We start from the raw sequence: 25961 nt of genomic DNA, 5'->3' as shown, positions 1-25961 counted from the left end.
CGTCCATTTGAAAGTACCTAGAAGTGCAATAAGCTAAGGCTAACCGTTTTTCCATTTTCCATTTTGGGTGGACTACCCCTGTAATCCACGCGACCACTCCAGGGATAAAATAATTAATGTCAAATAAGATTTTTCAAAATTCTAACCCTAAAGGGTTAAAAAAGGGTTGAAGTTTTTTTTAATATTTAAATCATTCATGTTTTGAGTTATAGTTTTGTAAAATGATTACTTATTGAACTTTTTATTATAATTATAAAACAACAAAATATAAATGGAAATAGGTGAAACAGGGTTTGAAAGCTTACACCGATTTCCACCCGAACGAAATGTCGGGCGTCCGTATTTAATAAACTAACAAAGAAAAAACCTTTCTGAGTTTCGTCATTATCAACCCATATTCGGCTCACTGCTGAGCTCGAGTCTCCTCTTAGAATGAGAGGGGTTAGGCCAATAGTCCACCACGTTGCCCCAATGCGGATTGGCAGACTTCACACACGCAGAGAATTAAGAAATTCTCTGGCGTGCAGATTTCCTCACGATGTTTTCCGTCACCGTTTGAGACACGTGACGTGATATTTAATTTCTTAAAATGCACACAACTGAAAAGTTGGAGGTGCACGCCCCGTGCCGGATTCGAACCAACTCCCTCCGGAATTGGAGGCAGAGATCATATCCACTGAGCTATCACGTCTACAAGGCAGAGGTCATATCCACTGGGCTATCACTGAGTTTGCTGTTTATTAAAAAATCTTTGAATGTGAGATTGTTTGTTACCCTTTCACGCCTAAGCAATGTAACAATATTCAATAATTCTTTTGCTGATGGAAACCTACATTATCAGCGAGTAATTTATCCCTGAAATCCCAATGAAATGGGGCTTACGCGGGTGAAACCGCGGGGTGTCCGCTAGATAATAATATTGATAATGATCACGGATTTCATACGTGAAAAAAAAACACGCATTAAGATTACATACCCAGGTTGTTACCTACTTACGTTCTGTAAGTACATAATGTTTATAAAACAACACATAATCAACATAAATGATACGCAAAAAATCGTTTTAATTATATAGGTAAGTTGGGAGATAGCGAGTATTTGACCTAGGTCAATATCGAAATATTTCTTATCTATACTAATATTATAAAGCTGAAGAGTATGTTTGTTTGTTTGTTTGATTGAACGCGCTAATCTCAGGAAATACTGGTCAGATTTGAAAAATTCTTTCAGTGTTAGATAGCCCATTTATCGAGGAAGGCTATAAGCTATATTTTATCCCCGTATTCCTACGGAAACGGGAACCGCGCGGGTAAAACCGCGCGGCGACTACTAGTCATCCAATATTTTATCTCAGAGACAGTTCGATTATGTGGAGGTATGTCATTTAACCGACTTCCAGTGAAAAGAGCTTTCAATAAAAATATCAAAATATTTTTATAAAATACTAGCGTACACCCACGACTTCGTCCGCGTCAATGTAAACTTTCAAACGCTATTTCACCTCTTTAGGGGTTGAATTTTAAAAGCTTTTGAATAACATTATATTTTGTATTCTTTTTTTGATTTATGAGCAAATTCTTAAAACTGTAACTCTAAAACTGAAGGAACTTCCATACAAACTTTTAACCCTATTTCACCCCCTTCTTATTTTTTTGCAAAAAAAATGTATCCTATAACCTTCTCAGTATTATGGTCTTAAACCGTGCCAAGTTTCATTTGAATTCATTTAGTAGTTTCATCGTGATGCCCGAATAACAAAAAAGACAAACAGACAAAGAATCGTAAAAAAAAATATTTTTAGCTTCAGTATCGATTATATAATGCCCCCCAACAAAAATCTTCAATATACAGAATGTACAAAATGTACAGAATTCGTATTATTAGTATAGAATCTCGATGGCGCTGGCGTCCGTTATGCCACGGTAACGTTTGGTGTTACAAATGGTATAAGTAAAATCTCAAATTGCAAAATAATGTATTATAGCTTTGTTATAAGTTAGATATAGATTGTTCAGATCGATCTGAGCAAAAACCTTTAATGATTGAAGGGCACACAAGCTGTTGGGAGAAACGTCAATGCAAAAGATATTGTCGGTATTAGAACATAAAGAAGCCACCGCAGCATCTGTCTTCTATGAAGTTATGAACTATCTTCATTCTTCATTATCGTGTAATTGAATAAACAATAAGTTATAACAGACTACTGTAAGTACAGACTACTGTAGCATCACTGTATAAAATTGTTATGTTAGATGCACAACACCACTGTTCTACGATTAGATTATATCGTAATGAAAACTTACTTCATCATCATCAATATCAACCCATATTCTGCTCACTGCTGAGCTTGAGTCTCTCTCAGAATGAGAGGGAGTAGGCCAATAGTCCAAAACGCTGGCCCAATGTGGATTGGCAGACTTCACACACGCAGAGAATCAAGAAAATTTTCTGATATGTAGGTTTCCGCACAATTTTTATCCTTCACCGTTTTGAGACATTATTTTCATTCAGTAAACGGATGAGTGAAGATCTTTTCTAGTTCTGATCTTAGACTGTGACGGGAAAGAAGCGGCGGAACTTTGTATGAAAATGTCCCAAAATGGGCCTTTATTATTTATAATTTTTAAGCAGGTCAATAATAGTATTTTTTACGGATAGAAGATACGAATTGCTGTTGAGAATATAATTTTCAGATTTTTGGAACCCGCATTAATTAGATCTCAGAATACAGAAAACCACCAGAAGCCACGTTTAGATGTCATTCTATAGTGCACAGTGTGTCCAAAAATTGTACACAACAGCCTGCACTCGTCGCAATTCTCACCCGCGTAATGTTGCTAGTACATGAGGCTGTTAAATTTTTCCCTATTTTGTGGTAAAAATTTATAATGTTAAAAGGAAAACAATAAGTGTACAGTTCATCACATTAAATGTTAACTTGTATGGTAAATAATAAAAACAGTGGGACCGGTTTTCTAGTGATTGCTAAGAGTCAGCAAGAAAATGAACTCTAAAAAATTTAAGACAAGGACAAATAAATAATAGATATAATAAGACGGTTATTATAAAACTTATCAACTAACAAACTAAAGAAATACATATTTACAATAATAATTTTATATATTCCATATAATTATATTATATTATTATTATAAATATGTATTTCAATCGCGTGCACAGTTATTATTATCTCGTCTTATTTCTCTACGTTTTATGTCTCTTAAAATTCAAGTATAAATAAGGCCATTTAATTGGTTTAATATCTTTTAAGAATGTGTTTTGAAGATAAAAATATTTTATTTAATCCTCTTGCTCAAACAAACAAGCAAACAAGTAGGTACACAAACAAACAAAAGACCAAACAAGCACACGAAAACAAACAAATGTGCAAACAAACACACAAACAGACAAGAACGAACGAACTTATTATAATATAGCACGCCATTGTTATTTGTAAAATTTTAAAGCTTTAAGATTATTTTACACTTTCTTTATCTGCGCTGATTACCACAATTTTATTTCAACTTAATTGCCGGAACCTATGCCTACCTATTTAGTTGATTAATATTTTACATAAATAATAAATCCTTGAATTGAAATTAAAAGTAGGGAAAATCAAAACAATTACATTGGCAACACTTAAAAAATGAAGTCATCGGTTTCTATGACAACTAAATTCACGTAAAAATTATTCATTATTTTAACATAGGAATATTTATTTGTGCTACTTACACGTGAAATGTGATCCTATTCAGTTTCTTTTTTTTACCAACGGCATTTTTACACGAAGGAATAGCACAAGACGGCTTAATTTAATTAAATTTGTCACCTGTATAGCACGTCAAACAACACGACAAACACAGAGTGAGTAATCGTAAAATGTGTAGTTTAAATGGCTTCACTTCTTTGCGCTATCACTCCTTCTGGTGGTTTTCTGTATTCTGAGAATTAGATATATTTCGTTTCACCCCCTTGTCTACAAATAAAACATAGACAATACATAAAAGTGTTCAAAAGTAAGTAAGTAAGTACCAATAAAAATAAGTGGAATTGAATTGATACCCGGTGTAAACTGTCAATGTCAATGTCATGTAATATTGTCAAATGTCAATAAGACACAAGTTAAAAAAAGAAACATTAAATTGTAGACAGAGAAGCATGAAACAAAACAATTCTTTAAATCGCTTTAAAAACGCTCTAAACGAACTGTCAGGGTGTAAATTGCGAGCATGTTGCCATTACAAAAATTCTCAACTAATGTTGTCAGCTAATGAAAAAAATGCATTTTATTTAATTATAGTATGCGCGTTATCATCTGAGTCGTCCGGTCATAAAAGTCAAAAAAGATAGGAATGTGCAGCGCGCCTACCTGCGCACCCTAATTATCGATAAACGGCTACCTGCGCACGTGCTAATGATGAGTCAATAATGATTTGGACGATTCTGATTGGTCGGTTTCTAATGTAATTGCATTGCGTATTTTTTTTGCTATAAATGTGTTTACTGCAATTAAATAAATACATTCATGTGTTACTCGTTGCGCACTATGGATACTTTATTTTCTAACGTTGATCTGAAGAAATTACATGGCGATATTAGCCCTCAAGCTCGAACACTGATTCACAACGTATTCCTGTTTCTCAATGAATTGAAAAGTGATCCGAATAAAGTGGCTTCTCTAAATTTCAACAAACCACGTGAAATGGCCGCATTTGTTTGTGGTGTGAGCAGAGCGACAGTGGACCGAATCAAGACGGAAGTATCACAATCAGGCAGTACCTGTATACCAAGAACAAATTTTAAGAAACCACAAACCGTCACTAATATTGACGATTTTGATAAAAGTGTGTTGAAGCGAACTGTAGCTTCATTTTATGAGAATGGAGAGTATCCATCCGTGGCGAAAATTTTAGAAAAATTCCGTGAACAATTACCCGATTTTAAATGCGGCAACACTTCAATGAGAATACTACTGAAGGAGGTTGGGTTCCAGTATAAGAAAAATAGCGAAGGACGTAAATATTTAATGGAAAGAACTGATATTGTTTGTGCTAGAATGGACTTTTTAAGGAAATTGGATTTACTTAGAAGAACTAACGATCAGCGACCACGTTTCTATCTAGACGAAACATGGATTAATCAAAACCATGCAAGAAAGAGGATGTGGCTTGGAAGCAACGATGAAGGAGGTTTCAAGAATCAGCCTGTGGGAAAAGGCCAAAGATTAATAGTTTGCCATGCGGGTTCTGCAAGGACTGGCTTCGTTCCAGATGCGAAGCTAATATTTAAAGCGGTGAAATCAAAGGATGCTGATTACCACACAGAAATGGATGGCGAAACATATATGGCATGGTTTTCCGAATTCCTGAATCTACTTGAAGAGCCCTCAGTTATAATTGTCGATAACGCAAGCTATCATTCGATACAGTTGGAAAAGATACCCACAAGAAACACGAGGAAAGCTGAAATTCAAGAATGGTTGACAAAGAAAAAGATTCCATATTCCAGCAACGAAATTATTGAAGAATTAATAAGAAAAGTAAAAGCCAGTAACCCGCAGAAGGTCTACGCTTTAGACCATCTGGCAAATGAACGAGGTCATGAAGTAATAAGGCTCCCTCCATATCACTGTCAATATAACCCAATAGAATTAATTTGGGCACAAGTAAAGGGAGAAGTTGCGAAGAATAATAATACCTTCAAGATAGCAGATGTCGAAAATCACCTCCACCGAGCCATAGAAAATGTCACACGAGAAGACTGGGCCAAATGTGTTAGGCATGCCGAAGAACTTCAAAACAAAGATTTACAAAAAGCTCTAATTAGAGATCACGCGCCGCTTATAATAAATTTGGCAGAAGACGAAGATTCTGATGATGAAGACTCAGATGAAGATTAATTTTATTTAGTTAATAATTATATAATATGAAATATGTATTATATTAAATCAAATATTGTTAATTTTTTTAATTTTGTGAACAAGATACGATAATAAACTTTACTTATCGATAATATGTCTTTCATTGTTACACCCTTCACTATAGTACGCGCGTTAACAACTGAGTCTTAGGGCCATAAATCATTTCTCTATATCTATCTCGCTTGCACTTATGGGTCTTATGGAGCCGTCTAGTGAAGGGTGTAACAATGAAAGACATATTATCGATAAGTAAAGTTTATTATCGTATCTTGTTCACAAAATTAAAAAAATTAACAATATTTGATTTAATATAATACATATTTCATATTATATAATTATTAACTAAATAAAATTAATCTTCATCTGAGTCTTCATCATCAGAATCTTCGTCTTCTGCCAAATTTATTATAAGCGGCGCGTGATCTCTAATTAGAGCTTTTTGTAAATCTTTGTTTTGAAGTTCTTCGGCATGCCTAACACATTTGGCCCAGTCTTCTCGTGTGACATTTTCTATGGCTCGGTGGAGGTGATTTTCGACATCTGCTATCTTGAAGGTATTATTATTCTTCGCAACTTCTCCCTTTACTTGTGCCCAAATTAATTCTATTGGGTTATATTGACAGTGATATGGAGGGAGCCTTATTACTTCATGACCTCGTTCATTTGCCAGATGGTCTAAAGCGTAGACCTTCTGCGGGTTACTGGCTTTTACTTTTCTTATTAATTCTTCAATAATTTCGTTGCTGGAATATGGAATCTTTTTCTTTGTCAACCATTCTTGAATTTCAGCTTTCCTCGTGTTTCTTGTGGGTATCTTTTCCAACTGTATCGAATGATAGCTTGCGTTATCGACAATTATAACTGAGGGCTCTTCAAGTAGATTCAGGAATTCGGAAAACCATGCCATATATGTTTCGCCATCCATTTCTGTGTGGTAATCAGCATCCTTTGATTTCACCGCTTTAAATATTAGCTTCGCATCTGGAACGAAGCCAGTCCTTGCAGAACCCGCATGGCAAACTATTAATCTTTGGCCTTTTCCCACAGGCTGATTCTTGAAACCTCCTTCATCGTTGCTTCCAAGCCACATCCTCTTTCTTGCATGGTTTTGATTAATCCATGTTTCGTCTAGATAGAAACGTGGTCGCTGATCGTTAGTTCTTCTAAGTAAATCCAATTTCCTTAAAAAGTCCATTCTAGCACAAACAATATCAGTTCTTTCCATTAAATATTTACGTCCTTCGCTATTTTTCTTATACTGGAACCCAACCTCCTTCAGTAGTATTCTCATTGAAGTGTTGCCGCATTTAAAATCGGGTAATTGTTCACGGAATTTTTCTAAAATTTTCGCCACGGATGGATACTCTCCATTCTCATAAAATGAAGCTACAGTTCGCTTCAACACACTTTTATCAAAATCGTCAATATTAGTGACGGTTTGTGGTTTCTTAAAATTTGTTCTTGGTATACAGGTACTGCCTGATTGTGATACTTCCGTCTTGATTCGGTCCACTGTCGCTCTGCTCACACCACAAACAAATGCGGCCATTTCACGTGGTTTGTTGAAATTTAGAGAAGCCACTTTATTCGGATCACTTTTCAATTCATTGAGAAACAGGAATACGTTGTGAATCAGTGTTCGAGCTTGAGGGCTAATATCGCCATGTAATTTCTTCAGATCAACGTTAGAAAATAAAGTATCCATAGTGCGCAACGAGTAACACATGAATGTATTTATTTAATTGCAGTAAACACATTTATAGCAAAAAAAATACGCAATGCAATTACATTAGAAACCGACCAATCAGAATCGTCCAAATCATTATTGACTCATCATTAGCACGTGCGCAGGTAGCCGTTTATCGATAATTAGGGTGCGCAGGTAGGCGCGCTGCACATTCCTATCTTTTTTGACTTTTATGACCGGACGACTCAGATGATAACGCGCATACTATAGACGGCTCCATAAGACCCATAAGTGCAAGCGAGATAGATATAGAGAAATGATTTATGGCCCTAAGACTCAGTTGTTAACGCGCGTACTATAATTAAAAAAAATGCGGGTTCTAATTTTTTTTTAGCCCTATAAAGCCCTATAAATAATTTGTTCTGCTTAGTTAACACTCGGCCCAGCATCCATACAAAATTGGGACATGTCCTATGTTATTTGAGGTAAGAATAATTCCACGCAGGCGAAGCCGCGGGCGTTTACTATTGTGTATGACTTAAAATTAACCTTGATCTTGATATTGAATCGGATGTTGATATTATTGTTTGGAGATATTGGGTATGGATTATTTACCTACATTTAATTGGGACTTTTAACCTTTGACTTCTTTAACTCAATTGGTAGTGATGTGGATTTTTTTTTACAAGTTAGCTCTTGAGTACAATCGCACCTGATGGTAAGTGATGATGCAGTCTAAGATGGGAGCGTGCTAACTTGTTAGGAGGAGGATGAAAATCCATACCCCTTTCGGTTTCTACACGGCATCGTACCGGAACGCTAAATCGTCTTTACTGGTAGGGTGGTGGTGGTAGCCACGGCCGAAACCTCCCACCAGCCAGACCTGGACCAATTAAGAAAATCTCAATCCGCCCAGCCGGGGATAGAACCCAGGACCTCCGTTTTGTAAATCCACCGCGCATTCCACTGCGCCACGGAGGCCGTCGAGGTTCTCAACAGAAACGTCCTAAATTCAATTCCCAGCTTGGGTAAGGATTTTATACTTTCTAAAAGTGGCGTAGCTTGCATTGGGGCCCTGTATCAAAGTTGGGAGGCCCAATAGACGAGCCGCAAATCTCCTTAAATTTTTTTTTTCTCCGGGAAGCACCAAATTAAGTCAGATTGGGGGTTAAATGTTACTATATTTTGCTTTTACACTTAAGGGGGGCCGGGATTTTTTGATTTCTGTGTCATCGATACAGAAATCAAGAAATTCCGTAACGTATATAAACCTAACACCCAAGCCCGACATCCAACGAGTCGTAGGGATTCGCTGGTGGCTCAGTATCGTGATGTTTGGAAGTCCCTACAAAAGGCCTATGTCCTGCAGTGGACGTCCATCGGCTGATATGATGATGATGATGATGACCCAAGCCGTGTATTAAGTGAACACATTTCGACATTATCATATCGATTCAAATGGACAAGTGGTGTGAAACTAAGGGCCAAAACTCATTAGAACAGAGTTCGATTCCAGCTCAACGTAAAGACATTGTTTTATTTATTTTTATTTATCTATTTATTCTTTTATTATTTTCTAAAGAAAAAAATACTGCATAAATAAATAAATATAGGTAATTGCATAAGTCGATAAAAAATACTAGTCCCCGAGTGCCACACGTATTTTTTTTTAATTTTTGTCCGTCCGTCTGTCTGTCTGTTTGTCCAGGCTAATCTCTGGAAGGGCTGAACCGATTTTAATTGAACTTTCACTAAAAGATAGAAGAGTAAAGCAACATATAAAATTTTATCCCGAAAAAAAATTGGTTGCCGCGGGATTTGTGAAAAACAGAATTGTCAAATATTTTTTTTGTTTCTATATCGTCGAAAGACAATTAAAATTTTATTTATCGGTAAAGATTGTCTTTTCATTGATTGGTAGGTGAAACAAAAATATTAACAAATGTTTTAACTGTCTCTCACGTAGTGATAAGTAAGGGTTATCTTTTGTTGTTTAAATGAATGTCCCATTGGTTTCGTGGTCAACTTGTTCGGCTACGGATAGTGATAGCCTAAATAGCACCACTGATATGGCGAAAGGCCTTAGGTTCGATCCTCGAATATTATCATACATACTATACTCGTTAAACTTTTGGTTTTTTTTAATTCTTTACAAGTTAGCCCTTGGCTACATCTCAATCTTGACTAAAAACTCCGAGCAGAGTTTGAGTTGAGTTTGAGTTTGAGTTCCGAACTTGTGACTACAGGATATAGGGTTAGGGATTCCTTGACTCCTTGGTAAGATTATTATTACATATATTTATTATATGTATTATATTATTGGTACCATATTAGAGCATCTTTGGATACTCGTTCTAATGTAGAACTAGCTGCACTTCTAGAGAGGCCAAGGTCTTTAAGCAGGTTATAGAGAGATTTTGCTGGTAATCCTCTCGTACCTACTTCTACGACGTACAGACTGCATAACCATTTTTAGTTAGTTCATTTGTTAGGTCATAATATTTATTCACTTTCAAACTGTGTCCTTCGGAATGTTAGTCTCCCACGGCACAGTAAGCTCTACAAGTACTATTCGCTTAGTTTGTTTGCACAAAGGAAAAAGTATGTATTACGTAAGTAAATTTATTTATACAAGATATAGATGACGATGGGAGATGTGATAGCCCAGTGGATATGACCTCTGCCTTCGATTATGGAGGGCGTGGGTTCTAATCCGGTCCGGGGTATGCACCTCTAACTTTTCAGTTATGTGCATTTTGAATAATGAAAATAATTATCACGTGTGTCAAACGGTGAAGTAAAAACATCGCGAGGAAACCTGCACACCTGAGAATTTTCTTAATTCCCTACGTGTGTGAAGTCTGCCAATCCGCATTTGACGCGTGGTGGACTAAGGCCTAACCCCTCCATTCTGAGGGGAGACTCGTGCTCAACAGTGAGTGGAATTATCAACCCATATTCGGCTCACTGCTGAGCTCGAGTCTCCTCTCAGAATGAAAGGAGTTAGGCCATTAGTCCACCATGCTGGCCTAATGCGGATTGGCAGATTTCACACACGCAGATAATTAAGAAAATACTCCAGTGTGCAGGTTACCTCAAGATGTTTTTCCTTCACCGTTTGAGACACGTGATATTTAATTTCTTAAAATGCACACAACTGAAAACTTGGTGGTGCATGCCCCAGACCGGATTAGAACCCACGCCCTCCAGAATCGGAGGCAGAGGTTATATCCACTGGGCTATCACGGCTCTCAAGTGATAGCCCAGTTTCAAGTGAGTCGAATATGGGTTGTCAATGATGAATATAGATGATAGAGCAAGAAGAAGTGGAAAAAATATGTTTTTAATTCGGTTATCGATACCTACTTTCGTCTTGAACTCGTCAATTGATACAGCGACTGCTACCGTCGGAAGATTACCGGTGGAGGTCACACTCGTTGGAATATTACACTGACACAATAACAACTTTTATTATTTTCTTGCTAAAAATAGAGGTTCCTTCTTTAATAAACCTTTCCTTCCCCATTTTACCACAATCCCCATTTTACCGCGTCAATCAGAAGCGTGAACTTTTGCAGACCGTCAAGACGAGAAAAGTCGCGTATCTAGGGCACGTGCCCCACATCTTGATGGGAAAGGTTGCTGGTAGAAGAGGCGTTGGTCGCAGGAAGAAGTCTTGGCTGAGAAACATCAGAGAGTGGACCGGGATCGCGAGCGCCGCACAATTATTTCGCGTCGTGAAGGATAGAGACGAGTTCAAGAAACTGACTGCCAACCTTCGCTAGTCGGAGAGGCACCTTAAGAAGAAGAAGAAGAATTTTACCACAGAACAGCGAGACGCCGTTCACCCAGACAAGGGCTTTTTAACTCACGATCTCGAGGGCGCCCTAACTGATACACTCAGGCCAAAACACCCTTCCCGAACGGCCCTCTAAGCCGAGGTCTGAGTCTCAGATGAGACGCCCTTAGAGAGTCGTTTCGCCCATCTACTCTGCTTCTGCCTTCGGGCCCCATCAGGCGATGCTTCTGCGCTCGCCCAAACCCCCGGTGACGCCACTGAGGTATGGAGCCTACGGCACTCGACAACGGTCCTTTTGTTGTCAACCGCACAAAAAAATATGCAATGCGTATTGCTTTCGGAGTTTGTGTTTCTTGACACGTATAATTTGTGCAACTTCAAGGCAAAAGTGAATAGGCATCTTCTAGGCAAGCACGGTTCATCTTAGACCTCATAATTGCTTTCCATCAGGCTGGATTGTGGTCAAGCGTAAGCCTATCGTTATCAACCCATATTCGGCTCACTGCTGAGCTTGAATCTCCTCTCAGAATGAGAGGGGTTAGGCCAGTAGTCCACCACGCTGGCCCAATGCGGATTGGCAGACTTCACACACGCAGAGAATAAAGGAAATTCTCTGGTATGTAGGTTTCCTCATGATGTTTTCCTTCACCGCTTGAGACACGTGATATTTAATTTTTTAAAAATGCACACAACTGAAAAGTTTGAGGTGCATGCCTCGGACCGGATTCGAATCCACACCCTCCGGAATCGGAGGCAGAGGTCTATCACACCGTAAGCCGTAAGCCTATACTACATAAAAAAAGAACCTTCCTTCCGAACGGATAGTAGAGTCTTTACAAATAGCCAAACGTTTCAAAAGTACTTGTAAACTAAGTCTCATCATCATCAACATTTCAGCCGATGGACGTCCTCTGCAGGACATAGGTCTTTTGTAGGGACTTCCAAACATCACGATACTGAGCATCCAGTGAATCTCTGCGATTCGCTTGATGTCGTCAGTCCACCTGGTGAGAGGTGGACCAACACTGCGTTTCCTGGTGCGGGGAAAACTAATTCTACTTAAAACAAATTTTGATTATGATTTTTGATCTTTTGTGACAAAAATTAAACTGCTAAGCGTGTACTAACTTGAGCGTCGCGGGGACCTATTGGATTAAGTAGGTAAATTAGGTTGATAGAAATCATCTAATCTACCTAATCGAAATGGTTGTATAGGTACCTATATCGCTAAAAAAACTACAGAACTCCCATCTTTTATGACGGCCTCCGTGGCGCAGCGGTATGCGCGGTGCATTTACAAGACGGAGGTCCTGGGTTCGATCCCGACTGGGCCGACTGAGATTTTCTTAATTGGTCCAGGTCTGGCTGGTGGGAGGCTTCAGCCGTGGCTAGTTACCACCCTACCGGCAAAGGACGTACTGCCAAGCGATTTAGCGTTCCGGTACGATGTTGCGTAGGTCCTGGGACCTCCTAGTTGAGAACACAACACTGCCAACTAAAAAGCCTCAACAGGATGAGTCCGACCGCTTTAGCGTTGAACGCTAAAGCGGTCGGACTCATCATCGACGGGTGGTGGTTCGATCCCCGACTCGTTGGTCTATTGTCGTACCCACTCCTAATACAGACTTTCCTGACTAGTTGGAATGGAAATATTGATCATGTTTAAAAGATATGGCAAATATTCTTTTTAAAAAAGAAAGATAGATAGAACTGCGCCAGCGAGGTAGGAATTAGGTAAATAAGTGCTAAATTTCCAGCAAAGTGCTGAAATAGCGATCCCACACCGGAATGTAACCACCCACTAGGTGGACTGAGGACATCAAGCGTGTTGCTGGGAGCTGCTGGATGCTGGCGGCTCGAGACCGTTGTGTTTGGAGGTCCACGCAAGAGGCCTATGTCCAGCAGTGCACGTCCATCGGCTGATAATGAAGATGATGATTTGGCCTACAATCAGCTTTATTAGGTTTCGGTCTGAAGTTCAAGGTTGCATGCGCATGAGGTTTAACACCTATGCCTCAGGTTGATGGACACAGGACGGTACTATGTAGAAAGAAAGAAAGAATTAAAATTATTTTATTTGGACACACACACACACAAAATACACAAAAGACAACAAATACTTAAAACAAAAGAAAGAAATTTAAAAAATATAGTAAACTATTAATTTAAAGTTATTAAAGTAATAATTAAATAAATTAAAAAAAATTATATGTGTGGTACCAAAATGGTCACCACTCAGCATATTGTGCTACGCTAGTGATGGATGCACCAGCGCAGCGCTGGTCTTCCGTGGAGCCATGTGGTGACGCGGACGGAAACAACAAGGCATGCCCTGGGTCCATAAATGATTACTATAAAAAAAATGTACAACCCTGGAAATTTGCATATAATCTAAATACATTTATTACAAGCCAAAAAAATAAAATAAAAAAAAATAAATGTTACGTATGTTTAAAATGAACACCACATCTTGGCAAGTTTTACTTGGTAAAAAAATTCTAAGTGGAAGAAAAATTACGTAATAATTTTTCGAGATGCAATCGAGTAGGTAAGCGAGACGTGTTTGTCTCTCGAACCGCGCGGTCACAGAAAGTCAGATAACTGATAAAGAGAAATCGCAAGTTATTGTTACTATGGAATTGATCCGTTTGGGGGCTGATAAGATGCGTCCAGTTGGTATAAATAGTGCAGGGAACGAGGGTTGGAGCACAGTCGCCTTCTGGTCTCAGCACAATGAAGACTGCCGTCGTTTTAGCTTGCCTGGCCTTCGCCATGGTCGGGGCCTCCGTGGTCCCGACAAAAACGGTCTACAAGACCAAGCCTGGTAAGTCACACTAATTAATTTCTTGCAATTAAATAGTTCATTTGCCAAATATTAATTTTGCCCAAAAAAATGCCCAATGCCTCAAAAAAAATTGCCCAAAAAAAATAATTAGCGCTTAAAAATTGCCTAGTATCCTCAACACCTAGATGGTTTGTTGTCGTCAATCACCCAATTTACAATCATTTCTTTTATGCACAAGCAAATTGCATTAACAACTTCTTCCCAAATAACTTTACTTTATTTAAGAACCAATTTCCACTTCTTAGAAGCTGTTTCCAAATAACTTTACTATGGGGTATTTTTTAGAAATTCTATTCAAGTAGTGCTTTTATACTTAGTGAGTTTAGTAACTAATCGTAGTATTAATAAAGTTTATGGGTGAAGCTAAAAGCCTCACTCATAAACTTCAACATCGTACCAACAACCCCACAAGCTTGTTATTAGAGCTTTGAAAAATATTTTTGTATTGTTAGCTTTTGCCCAACTCCACTACATTGTCATTTCATCGCATAGCACAAAAACTTTTTCTCCAACAAGTCTCATCGTTAGATGTGGGACTCGCTGAGACTTTTGAATATCTACTAAAACCCAGCGGCTCCACTTGCGTCATTAGTGATATCATAGGATCAATTTATCTAACCTAACATAGTCTAACGATTATTACCTCTTTTGTTTTTTTTTGTATTTATTCCATAAAGTATGTTTAAACTATTCGTATGTTACGTGATTCATTCTTCTTGTAACAGTGGATGCCGAGTTCGTGCAGAAGCAGCAACAGATCCTGAAGCTATTCTACCATCCAGAGCAAGTTAACCCTGAGGCGGAATACTACAAAATTGGCAAGGAATATGACATCGAAAAGAACATTGACAACTACACCGTAAGATCTACATAAATTTTACTAGCATTCCATTTAAATGAGAATAGCGTTAAAGATAATAATTACTGCAAAGTATAAACGGAAAAATTTAATTTTTTTTGGCTTTTCTTTGCTAGCAAAATCAATCACATGGCACATCAAGCTTACTTGATAATTAATATTGATCATTTCTAACATTTAATTCTCCTTATTTGTTAACAGAACAAGAAGGCTGTCCAAGAGTTCTGGACTTTGTGGAAGACTGGATTCCTACCCAAGAATGTTCCTTTCTCAATCTTCTACGAAAGACAGAGGGAGGAAGCTGTATCTCTATTCCACATTATGTTCTACGCCAAGGACTTCGAAACCTTCTGGAAGACAGCTGCATTTGCCCGTGTTCACATCAACGAAGGCCAATTCCTGTACGCATACTACATTGCGTTGCTCCACCGTGCTGACACCAAAGGAGTTGTCGTCCCCGCACCCTACGAAGTTTACCCCGAACTGTTCACCAACTCCAATGTTTGGTACAAAATCTTCCGCGCAAAGATGCAGAAAGGAGTTTTCACCCCTGACTTTGGATTCGAACAAGGCATCGTCCAAGAAGGCAACCACTACTATGTCTACTCTAACTACTCTGACTACTTGACCTACCACACTGACGAGTACAAAATCTCCTACTTCATGGAAGATATCGGTCTTAACGCTTACTACTACTACTTCCACTCGTACTTCCCATTCTGGATGGACGGCGATCTCTACCCAATCATGAAGGAACGTCGTGGAGAGGTCTACTACTACTTCTACCAACAACTCTTGGCTCGCTACTACTTGGAACGTCTATCTAACGGATTAGGTGAAATTCCTGACTTTTCTTGGTGGCACCCGATCCGAACTGGCTACAGCCCATACGTCAACTACTTCTCCTCCTTCGTCCAGAGGCCCGCGAACTACCCAATCCCAGAGAAATACGACGAAGAATTACAACTTCTTGACACTTACGAAAAGACCTTCATCCAGTACTTGGAACAAGGACACTTCAAGGCTGTAAGTTTACTGTGCTGTAGTTCTAACTTCTCAGTTTTATTTAAATCATGATGGTGATTAATTACTAATGAAACTATTTTGTTTTAGTTCAACCAGGATGTCGACTTCCGCAACTCCAAATCTGTTAACTTTGTTGGAAACTTCTGGCAAGCGAATGCTGACTGGCAAGGCAAGGTTGGCCGCAGAGACAACCACAACTCCTACGAAGTCACTGCTCGTCGTATCTTGGGTGCTGCTCCTGAACCTGTTGACAAGTAAGTATCAAATGGTGTCAAAATACATAAACTTAAAAAATTCAAACCAATCTAATTGGATGCAGAGTTGCTGATCTAAGCCAATCATTCGTAACAGTAGACTCGTAATTAATAATGTCCAAAACATTTTTTAAAATGTATTTTTTCAAACAGGTACACCTTCGTACCGACAGCACTTGACTTCTACCAGACTTCTCTGCGTGACCCAGCCTTCTATCAACTGTACAGCAAGGTTCTCAAGTACTTCATTGAATACAAGAAGTTCCTGACTCCCTACACCCAAGATACTCTGCACTACGTTGGAGTTAAAATCAATGACGTTAAAGTTGACAAGCTGATAACCTACTTCGAATACTACGACTTTGATGTCTCAAACAACGTCTTCTACACCCAGGAGGAATTCAAGAGTGGAAATATGCCAACGTACTCCGTTCGCCAGCCACGTATTAACCACAAGAAATTCGATATTGAATTTGATGTTAAATCTGACGTTGAAGGCGATGCAGTTGTCAAAGTTTTCTTCGGACCCAAATACGACAGCAAGGGCTACCCTATCCCATTAGAAAACAACTGGCAAAACTTCGTTGAATTCGACTGGTTTGTACAGAAGCTGACCAAGGGACAGAACAAGTTTAAGCGTTCGTCGAACGACTTCTTCTTCTACAAAGAGGACTCCGCACCCACTTATGAGATTCAGAAGCTCCTCCAAGATGGAAAAGTACCAGCTGATATGTCAATTGAGTCTGGCGCATTCCCCAAGAGGCTCCTTCTGCCTAAGGGTCACAAGGGTGGATTCCCATACCAAATGTTCGTGATGATCTATCCATTCACTGCTGCAGAAAAGAAATACGACTCTATCAAGGCTTTCGTTTGGGACAACAAGCCTTTGGGCTATCCATTCGACCGTCCAGTTCACGAGGTATACTTCAAGCAGCCCAACATGTTCTTTGAAGATGTAGAGGTGTACCACGAAGGAGAAGAATTCTCCTACAAATACAACGTTCCTTACTACACAGCCCACTACAACGATGTGGCTAAACATTAAGGAGGGAGAGAGAAATCTTGCTATATAAATATATATCAATAATATAATATACATAATATATATTAATAATATTATTATAATGTAATGCCGTACTATTGAAAAATAAAAAACGGTTTAATTAAACATATTATTTTCATTTACTTTCACCATCCCAGTAAATTATACATAGAACAACTTATTATATTTAATTAATTCATACTTTTTAAACTACTTAACTAATTTAAATGAGGAGAATAATATCCTTCCATTTCTCTTGTGTTCTCTTTGTGGTATATTGAAATAGTATAAAACTTGTAATTATTGGTTTCGGTATAATTAATCAAAGCTTGTCTATGAAAAGGAAATCCCAAAGGTGCTTTATAAGTAGCAGATTCAGGCACAACTAATAAGAATAAAGTCGCGTTCAGTCCATTATTCAAACCTTGGGGTATGATCATATTTTCTGGAAACTTGAACATGTTAAATCTATTATTTCTAGAAGTTTTCAATTCTACATTAAAGTAGTCATCTATAGAATATTTCGATGATGTTTCAGAAGACCATTTAACAATATTAAGACCTTCTTCTAGTTCTTGTGTAAAAGCATCAAGTTCATAAAATTCAGAATACAAATCCCAGCACCTTACATATTCACAACTTGGTCCTAGAAACAATTTAACTAAAACAGTTTTATTAACTTTTGAATCAACACTAAAAGAAAAATTAAAAGGCAAATGCTTAATTCGCTTCTGCCTAGCGGTATATATAACGTCTGTATTAATTTGGTCATAGTTTCTAAAAACGTTGTTCATACTAATTTGATAATAATCAAAATATGTGGTAATCCGTGGAATACTGTAGCCGATGATGGCAATGTCTTCACTTTGATATCTTGAAAAATCGTATGGTGGCAAAATATGTGAATACTGTTTATAGTACTTCAGCAACATTTCGATCATTGTCCAATAGAACGGATCACGTAGTGTTGTTTGCGGGTGATGTAGAACCGAAGGGGCTGGGTTGTAACTGAAACATAAAAGCGTAATTTCAAAAACGTGATGGAGTTGGAGTTTTTACCGTGGTGGCTTTTAGGTAGCAGGTAACTAAAACGATTCATAACGAACAATTAGTTTCTAATTAAAGAAATTATTTTAATTCTTACTAAATAAAGAAATTATGACTAGACATAGGTATTCCAAACAAACAAATAAAAAAATTGCTGTAAAGGTAGCACATAGGTAAGCGAGTCTAGTATTATTTATTACATATCTTTATTGGTAAAATGAGATCCAACGATACCTGTCTAAGAGATATCCATTTCCTCCATAACCAAGAAGAGCTCTTAACGATTTCGCTGCTTGAATGCTCTCATAATTCGCTCGGATCAATTTAGTGAGAAGTTCCACGTAATTCTCTTCTGTCAGATCAACTTTTGTTCCGTTCTCCTAAAAGAAAATAATGAAGTTGAGGTCATGGAATTATTAAATATTCTTACCTTAAAACTTGTTAAGGCTTAGTTTCTTTTAGTTTCAGAAAACGGATAAAGCGAAAGTATTTTTCCCAAAAAAAGAAGCTTCTTTGTTCGGTTGTTATGTTTTACTTTTTAATATTAATGTAAATGAATATGGTGCAATATGTTTTAAATCTGTATAGGCTCTGTAATCATGGAAAATAAACTATTTAATTTAAAACATTCAAAACTATGTGAATTCCAGAAATTCTAGTTTGGTAAATGAAAAAATGTTACCATAAATATTACTCCTCTTGTAATACATTCTTTTATAGCAATATCTATAGATTTCATACGGGTTTGCTCTTCATTCAAACCTGCTTGTACTGAAGATCTCGACGGAAACGGCAAACCATTTTCATATGATAAATTAGGGATAAAGTCATCATAACATTTAGAATCCGGAATTATAGATTTCTTAAAAAGATGTTGCTTCTCCATTTTGTATCTTGCCATTAAATGTCTGTGTATATAATAATAATGCTCAGCATATCTCGAATCTATTGCTGATAGCTCGTTATTGCTCATCCAAAATGGATAGAGAAGATGCATTCCATAGTAATAGCTATTGAGACCAATATCTTGTCTAAAATAATCTAAATAATCTATACAATTCAAATTTTGTTGATTCCATCCTGAGTAGTTTGTGTTTATGATAACTAGATCTTGTTCTTTAAAAATTTGATATATTTCTTCTTCCTGGGGATCGATGTTTCCATTATGAATTTTCAACATTAATGCTTTATGTATTGTTTCACTGTTCAAAAATAAGTTTGGCTTCGTCACAAAGGGTGGTTCCAATTCCTTGACAGCGTCATCACGTCTGTGTAGTGATGTTAGCCGTAAAGCGTATTCTAAGATGTCCTTATTTATATGTTTACGAGCCCATTCTCTTATAATGGTTATTTTGCTTTCATCAATATTTTGTAAAATACGAAAGAGCGCGACAGCAGCCTCTCTCATATTATCATCATAAATTGTAAATGTCAACCCTTTTAATGTGTGACCGGCAGCAAAATGTTGACTTAAAATCTTGTAATGTTCGTTATCCTGAAATATATTAATCCGTATAAATACAAAATAATTGACGTTTGTTACGAGCTCATCCCTTGCGGTCAATTATATTGTTGAATGTTTTTTTGTGATAAATTTATTTACATGATCTCAAATTTAAAGTAACAGTGAACCTGTAACATTTTTTTTAGTTTTGTCCAAAACCGTAATTTATATCACCCTATGACCCCCCTATATTACTAACTTACAAAAACACAAAAAATAAATAATAATTGATAGTTAATGCTCGGACAGGACAACAACTGTCGGGCTTTATTATGTGTAATCGTTAGATTTATAAAATATAAATTTAAGATGAATATCAATAGCAAAATGTTTTCGTGTAAGTCTATTTACCATACCGCATGCAACTTTATTAAGCTCTTAGTTCTAATGAAATAAATTAACCTTTAATCTTACATGTATAACCCACCGACATTTAAAACGCTAAAGCTGACGTTTACGTTAACTGTATAGTATAAATATTTAAATTAAATTTCCTTATAATTTATATTTCATCGTTATAGGTGCCTGCAATAAGGTAATAACTATTCTACAGAAGCGAAGCAGGTTAGGTTATGACAATTTCGCATACAAGCTCTAACTGTAAGTTAAGCTTACCTTATCAATAATGTCTTCTAGTTCTGGAATACTGTGCGTTTCAGGTTTTTGAGGCGGAGGCACCTCTGGTACAACGGGCTTGATCTCATCTTCTGTTTCTGGTATGCTTTGGGTTTCGGGTTTCGGAGTAGGAGGCAACCCTGGTAATATATGCTTGAAGTCATCTTCTACTACAGATACGCTTTGCGTTTCGGGTTTACGAGGAGAAGGCACTTTTGGTAGTACATGTTTTATGTGATCTTCTAGTTCAGGTATGTTTTGCATTTCAGTTTTTTGAGCAGTAGACAACCCTGGTGTTATATTCTTGATATTATCTTCTAGTTCTGGTATGCTTTGCGTTTCAGGTTTTTGAAAAGGTGGCAAACCTGATACTACTTGCTTGATTTCATCTTCTTGTTCTGTTGTACTTAGCGTTTCGGGATTTTGAGGAGGTAACTCTGACACTATATGCTTAATGTCACCTTCTAGTTCTGGTATGCTCAGCGTTTCGGGTTTTTGAGAAGGCAATTCTGGTACTACATCCTTGATTTCATCATCTTGTTCTGGTATACTTTGCGTTTCGGTTTCTTGAGGAGGAAGCAACCCCGGTACTTCATGCTTGATATCATCTTCTAGTTCTGATTTGCTTTGAGTTTCGGATTTTTGAGAAGGTAACTCTGGCACTACATGCTTGATTTCATCTTCAAGTTCTGGTATGCTTTGCATTTCGGGTTCCTTAGAAGTAGGCAACTCTAGCACTCTATGCTTGACGTCATCTTCTAGTTGTAGAGTGATTTGCGTTGCAGGTTTTTGAGGAGGTAGTACTCCTGGTAATATATGCTTGATAAAAGCTTCATCGTTTAACGCAAGTTCTGAAACCATATAAATATTGGTAGAGGAGAATTTTTTTAAAATAAAATACAATATGCAAAGATTTTTTTTTTAATTTCCTTTTAGGTAGCCTGCAATAATATATAGCAAGGCTTCCCTCCATATAGTGGAATATGAATATTAAACCTGTTTGTAGTTTGGCTGGTTTGGCGCAGTTAGGGTGATAATGTATGAGTTTATAAAGATCATTATCAGATGTTGATGATTAATTCTACTGACAATTTCTTAGGAATAAAAAAGATTAATATTTAGTATACCGACCTAGTACTCGAAACCGAGATTTCATGTTACTTGCCAAAATTAATGGACCAGCAATACAGTCAATTATGATTCATTTAAAACAGGAAATAAATATAATTAAGTAGCTACATATACAACAAAAATTTTCTAAATAATATTTCATCTTTCATTACCTCCTTCGTTGATAAGACTCCGAAATAGTTCATCTCCAGTCGGCGAAGAACTCACGTTACCAAGAAAAAACAGCCACAGAAACATGGCGGTCAGATACATAGCGAGCGCGGTGCAGTCGCCGACTAAATTATGTAAATAGTGTAAACAACCTTTATGTACCTCACCGCCACTATTTCTGCTCCTTCAATTGAAATCCTGGGGTCGCTTAAATGAGAACAATTTTCACACAAGGTACAGTTACAGAAAGATTTCTTATGTTTTTATTTAGCAAACCTCTTGATTGTGCTAGATGATTTTTTTAGTAGTTCTTAATGATAAGCCAGATTCTTCATCACTATTACCAGACTATTTTAAATGCCGACTATAGGGCCAAGCCTGCCACTTGGGTGTATTGTTGTATGGTAAGCGAATGTTGCAACGTGCTTCTCTAGAAGGAAGAACATAACTCAAAAGAACTGAAGGTTCCTATTCACTCTTGACTTGAGTTGCCGGACCTGAGCTGCTGTATCAATAAGAAAAATACAAAATTCAATAACTTGGGCCATAAGTTGGCCTTAATACGAATTTTCGATACCACCCTTGGAATATCAATTTCAAACAAAAGAGATTTCTTAGATCGATCTATGGTTTGACGGTAGGTATCTAATATCGGTGAACGTATATAAATATAAAATCCTCATCCTTTTTGGTATATGGTTAAATATGGGAGCTGGATGTCGAATCTTGGTCCTGAGCTATGAGTTGAGTCAGAGAGGTCGTCAAACTTTAATCTAAAGACACGTCTTATCCCGAGGATACACCAATAAAGAAAGACTGTAGCGTTATATTATTATTGCAGTTTCCTGTCATGTCTAATTGCTCTTGTCACGTTGTTCAAAGCTAATATCTTACTTACGAGTAATATCATTAGTATGAATTGTTGAATTGTGTGCGGTTATTTTAAACAACTTGAATGTTATGCTGGTAATTAGGTGTTTTGTAGACAGTAAATTACAGTTAAAGGAGTTAAAGGAAAGGAAGGACAAGCAAGAGGTGAACCGCCGAATCCAACTCAACTAGGATGCATTCAGGAAACTCCGGGACATCTTTTCGTCCGAAATTCCTCAGTGCCTGAAGACAAAAGTCTTGGAACAGTGCGTGTTGGCAGTAAACACCTATGGTTCCGAGACCTGGTCGCTAACTATGGGCCTCATAAGAAGGCTCAGAGTCACAAAGCGGGCGAAGGAACGAGCTATGTTAGGAGTATCTCTGCGTGACCGAATCAGTAATGAGAATCCGCAGAAGAACCAAAGTCACCGACATAGCTCAATGAGTTGCGAAGCTGAAGTAGCAATGGGCGGGGCACATAGTTCGAAGAGCCGAAAAACATTGGGGTCCCAAAGTACTGGAATGGCAACCCCGCACTAGTAAGCGCAGTGTTGATCGACCAGGTGGACTGACGACATCAAGCGAGTCGCAGGGATTCGCTGGATGTAAGTGGTTCAGTATCGTGATGTTTGGAAGTCCCTACGAAAGGCGTTTTGTCCTGCAGTGGACGTCCATCGGCTGATATGATGATGATGATGACTTTGGTTAGGCAGGGAGAAAAACACAAGTGGAGAAGGGGAGTTTTAGTATTCTGCCAAGGATATCCTTAACCTTACACGCATTGGTCACAAGTCCAATGTGTTTATATGCTAGCGTTCACACGAGCATCTCGCATGCGGGATCATGCAAAAAACCGCTCCGATTGAATTGTGCCATCCGATTTTGTCACTAGGATCCGTAACCCAGTACAAAGCGGGATCTCGTTTAATCACACATTTATTTCACAGGGCTTCCTGAGTGCGGTTTTTGCTGGACAATGTTTTTAAGCGTAGGAATGATAGCTTTTTACTGGATTCTGCAAAACTGAACTGCCATGTAAAGACATCGTCCAGTTTTGCAGGATACAGTAAAAAGAAGGTCCTGCAAAACTTGATGAATATTGTTTTATATCTTTTATGTGCAATAAAGAATGTATCTATCTATCTATATATCTGGACTACCGTGTGTAAGCCTACTTGAAAACAGTTTTATGTTAATTTTGGAATCGCGCGAATAAACATTTATATGCACGACAGTACATACTGAATATCCTTCGGGAAGCAAAATGCAATTGGACAATTTTCCAATTGTAACGGTGGCGGCATATGTCTAATTTCGGTCGAGAGGTATACGTTGTCAACAAGCACTATTATGTGCTCCTGCAATATCATAATAGTCAATTTTATTAACCGATTGAGTGTCTATTGTTTTTCCCAGGAAGCATTGCACCGATATATACTAAATAGACCAGGCACTCAGAGGTATTGAATGTGCATAATCCGAGGACCGCATACAGTAATTTTCACAACAAAAAGTACCTATCTTATAATCTTCAACGTAGTATGAATCGTGCCAAGTTTCAGTTGAATTTGTCCAGAAGGCTTTTAACTTTTTTCTATTTTTCCTAAATTTTCTTAAACTATTACAAAGCATTTGTTCAGTCCTTCTATTGGGTAAGGGTATAACAAAAGAATGGACGAACAACCTCATGGCAACATGCAGAATCGTAATCTGTATGCTTTTGTAAGTTTAAAACTGTAAACAGAATGTGGTCCTCGGATTTCAATGCACACTCAATAGCTCACAGTGCCTGGTCTAAAAGTGCAGTCCATTCTATTTTCATATTCATATGAATGAGTCTGATCATCCAACTTTTTCTAATAACATAGTAAAAATTTAGTTAAAATACAAACTCGACAAAGTGAGTTTTGAGTTCGCATCTATCTTTATAGGTATGTAGGTACCAGTGGCGAAGAATGGAATTAAGATGAAGGTAAGCCGTCCCAAAGAAAAGGAAATTCATACAAACGCGTGATACAAAATCCGGTTTCTCTTCTAGTTTTTAAAATTCGAAATATTTGGAATGACATTCCGCCTTTTGTGTTTTCTGACACTTACAATTTGTAAATACCTTCATAGCAAGAGTGAATAGGCATCTTTAAGGATGATGACAGTTTTTTTAAACTGTATATAAATTAAGAATATGCTAATCAATTTTGTAAAAGTAACAGGATATCTGCGATCATTAATTTCGGAGCTACAGGGATTTAAAGGGTCAGATTAGTGGTGCTGCCGGGGGTCCCTGAAAAACGCCCCATACAAAATGGTACCAATGGGGTAGTTAATTTAATGTATTGGTAATAATCGTCTACGATGGTCTATATTTTATCACTAGAGGACGCCCGCGACTTCATCCGCCCTCAGACCTCCTTAATCCGGCCCTCTCGCAAAATCAGTTCTTAGCGGACCTCTAATAAACTACCTCCCTGCCAAATTTCATCGTTGTACGTCAAGAGGTTTATGAGATTTCGTGATGAATGATCTTTTGAATTTATACATTTAGATTTCATGACGTCACTAATCACTAACCAAACGGTTTAGTGTGTGACAAAGTTATTAGTTATATATATAATAAATAGTTTGACGTATATTCCTTTAGTGACATCAAGTAACATCGTGATGTCACAAAATTGACGACAGCATTTTTGACGTTTGGAAAAATTTTAAAAATACATAATTTTTAAATCAAGTTTTCAATGAAATCCTTAGCTTTTATTAATTCGTCGTCGTTCGTTATCAAGCCACTAGCTGATGCCGCGCGGTTTCACCCGCGTGGTTCCCGTTCCCGTGGGAATACTGGGATAATATATAGCCTATAGCCTTCCTCGATAAATGGACTATCTAACACTAAAAGAATTTTTCAAATCGGACCAGTAGTTCCTGAGATTAGCGCGTTCAATCAAACAAACAAACTCTTCAGCTTTATAATATTAGTATAGATATACGACTCACTGCTGAGCTCGAGTCTCTTCTCAGAGAGGGGTTAGGCCAATAGTCCACCACGCTGGCCCAATGCGGATTGGCAGACTTCACGCACGCAGGGAATTAAGAAATTCTCTGGTGTGCAGGTTTCCTCATGATGTTTTCCTTCACTGTTTGAGACACGTGATATTTAATTTCTTAAAATGCACACAACTGAAAAGTTGGAGGTGCATGCACCGGACCGGATTCGA

At 37.7% G+C, this 25961-nt stretch overlaps 2 protein-coding genes across 2 annotated transcripts; one reads left to right on the top strand and one right to left on the bottom strand.

Moving 5' to 3' along the window:
• The first annotated feature begins 14084 nt into the window (after positions 1 to 14084).
• Positions 14085 to 17558, top strand: LOC112045103 (arylphorin subunit beta). The gene is made up of 5 exons (XM_024081178.2): positions 14085 to 14230; positions 14977 to 15110; positions 15312 to 16136; positions 16224 to 16390; positions 16544 to 17558. Exons 1-5 carry the CDS (start codon positions 14140 to 14142, stop codon positions 17433 to 17435), a joined length of 2109 nt encoding a protein of 702 aa, XP_023936946.1. The 5' UTR covers positions 14085 to 14139; the 3' UTR covers positions 17436 to 17558.
• On the bottom strand, positions 17549 to 22042 carry LOC112045102 (arylphorin subunit alpha-like). Its single transcript, XM_024081177.2, has 5 exons — positions 21882 to 22042; positions 20599 to 21449; positions 19162 to 19974; positions 18714 to 18859; positions 17549 to 18440 (listed from the first exon to the last, which is right to left on the bottom strand). The coding sequence occupies exons 1-5, from the start codon at positions 21979 to 21981 to the stop codon at positions 17651 to 17653; spliced, it is 2700 nt and encodes an 899-aa protein (XP_023936945.1). The 5' UTR covers positions 21982 to 22042; the 3' UTR covers positions 17549 to 17650.
• Between the last annotated feature and the right edge of the window lie 3919 nt (positions 22043 to 25961).

The sequence above is a fragment of the Bicyclus anynana genome, chromosome 19 (assembly GCF_947172395.1).
Source record: "Bicyclus anynana chromosome 19, ilBicAnyn1.1, whole genome shotgun sequence".
NCBI lineage: Eukaryota > Metazoa > Arthropoda > Insecta > Lepidoptera > Nymphalidae > Bicyclus > Bicyclus anynana.
The sequence above is the reverse complement of the archived record's forward strand: the minus strand, read 5'-3'. Positions and strand labels throughout refer to the sequence as shown.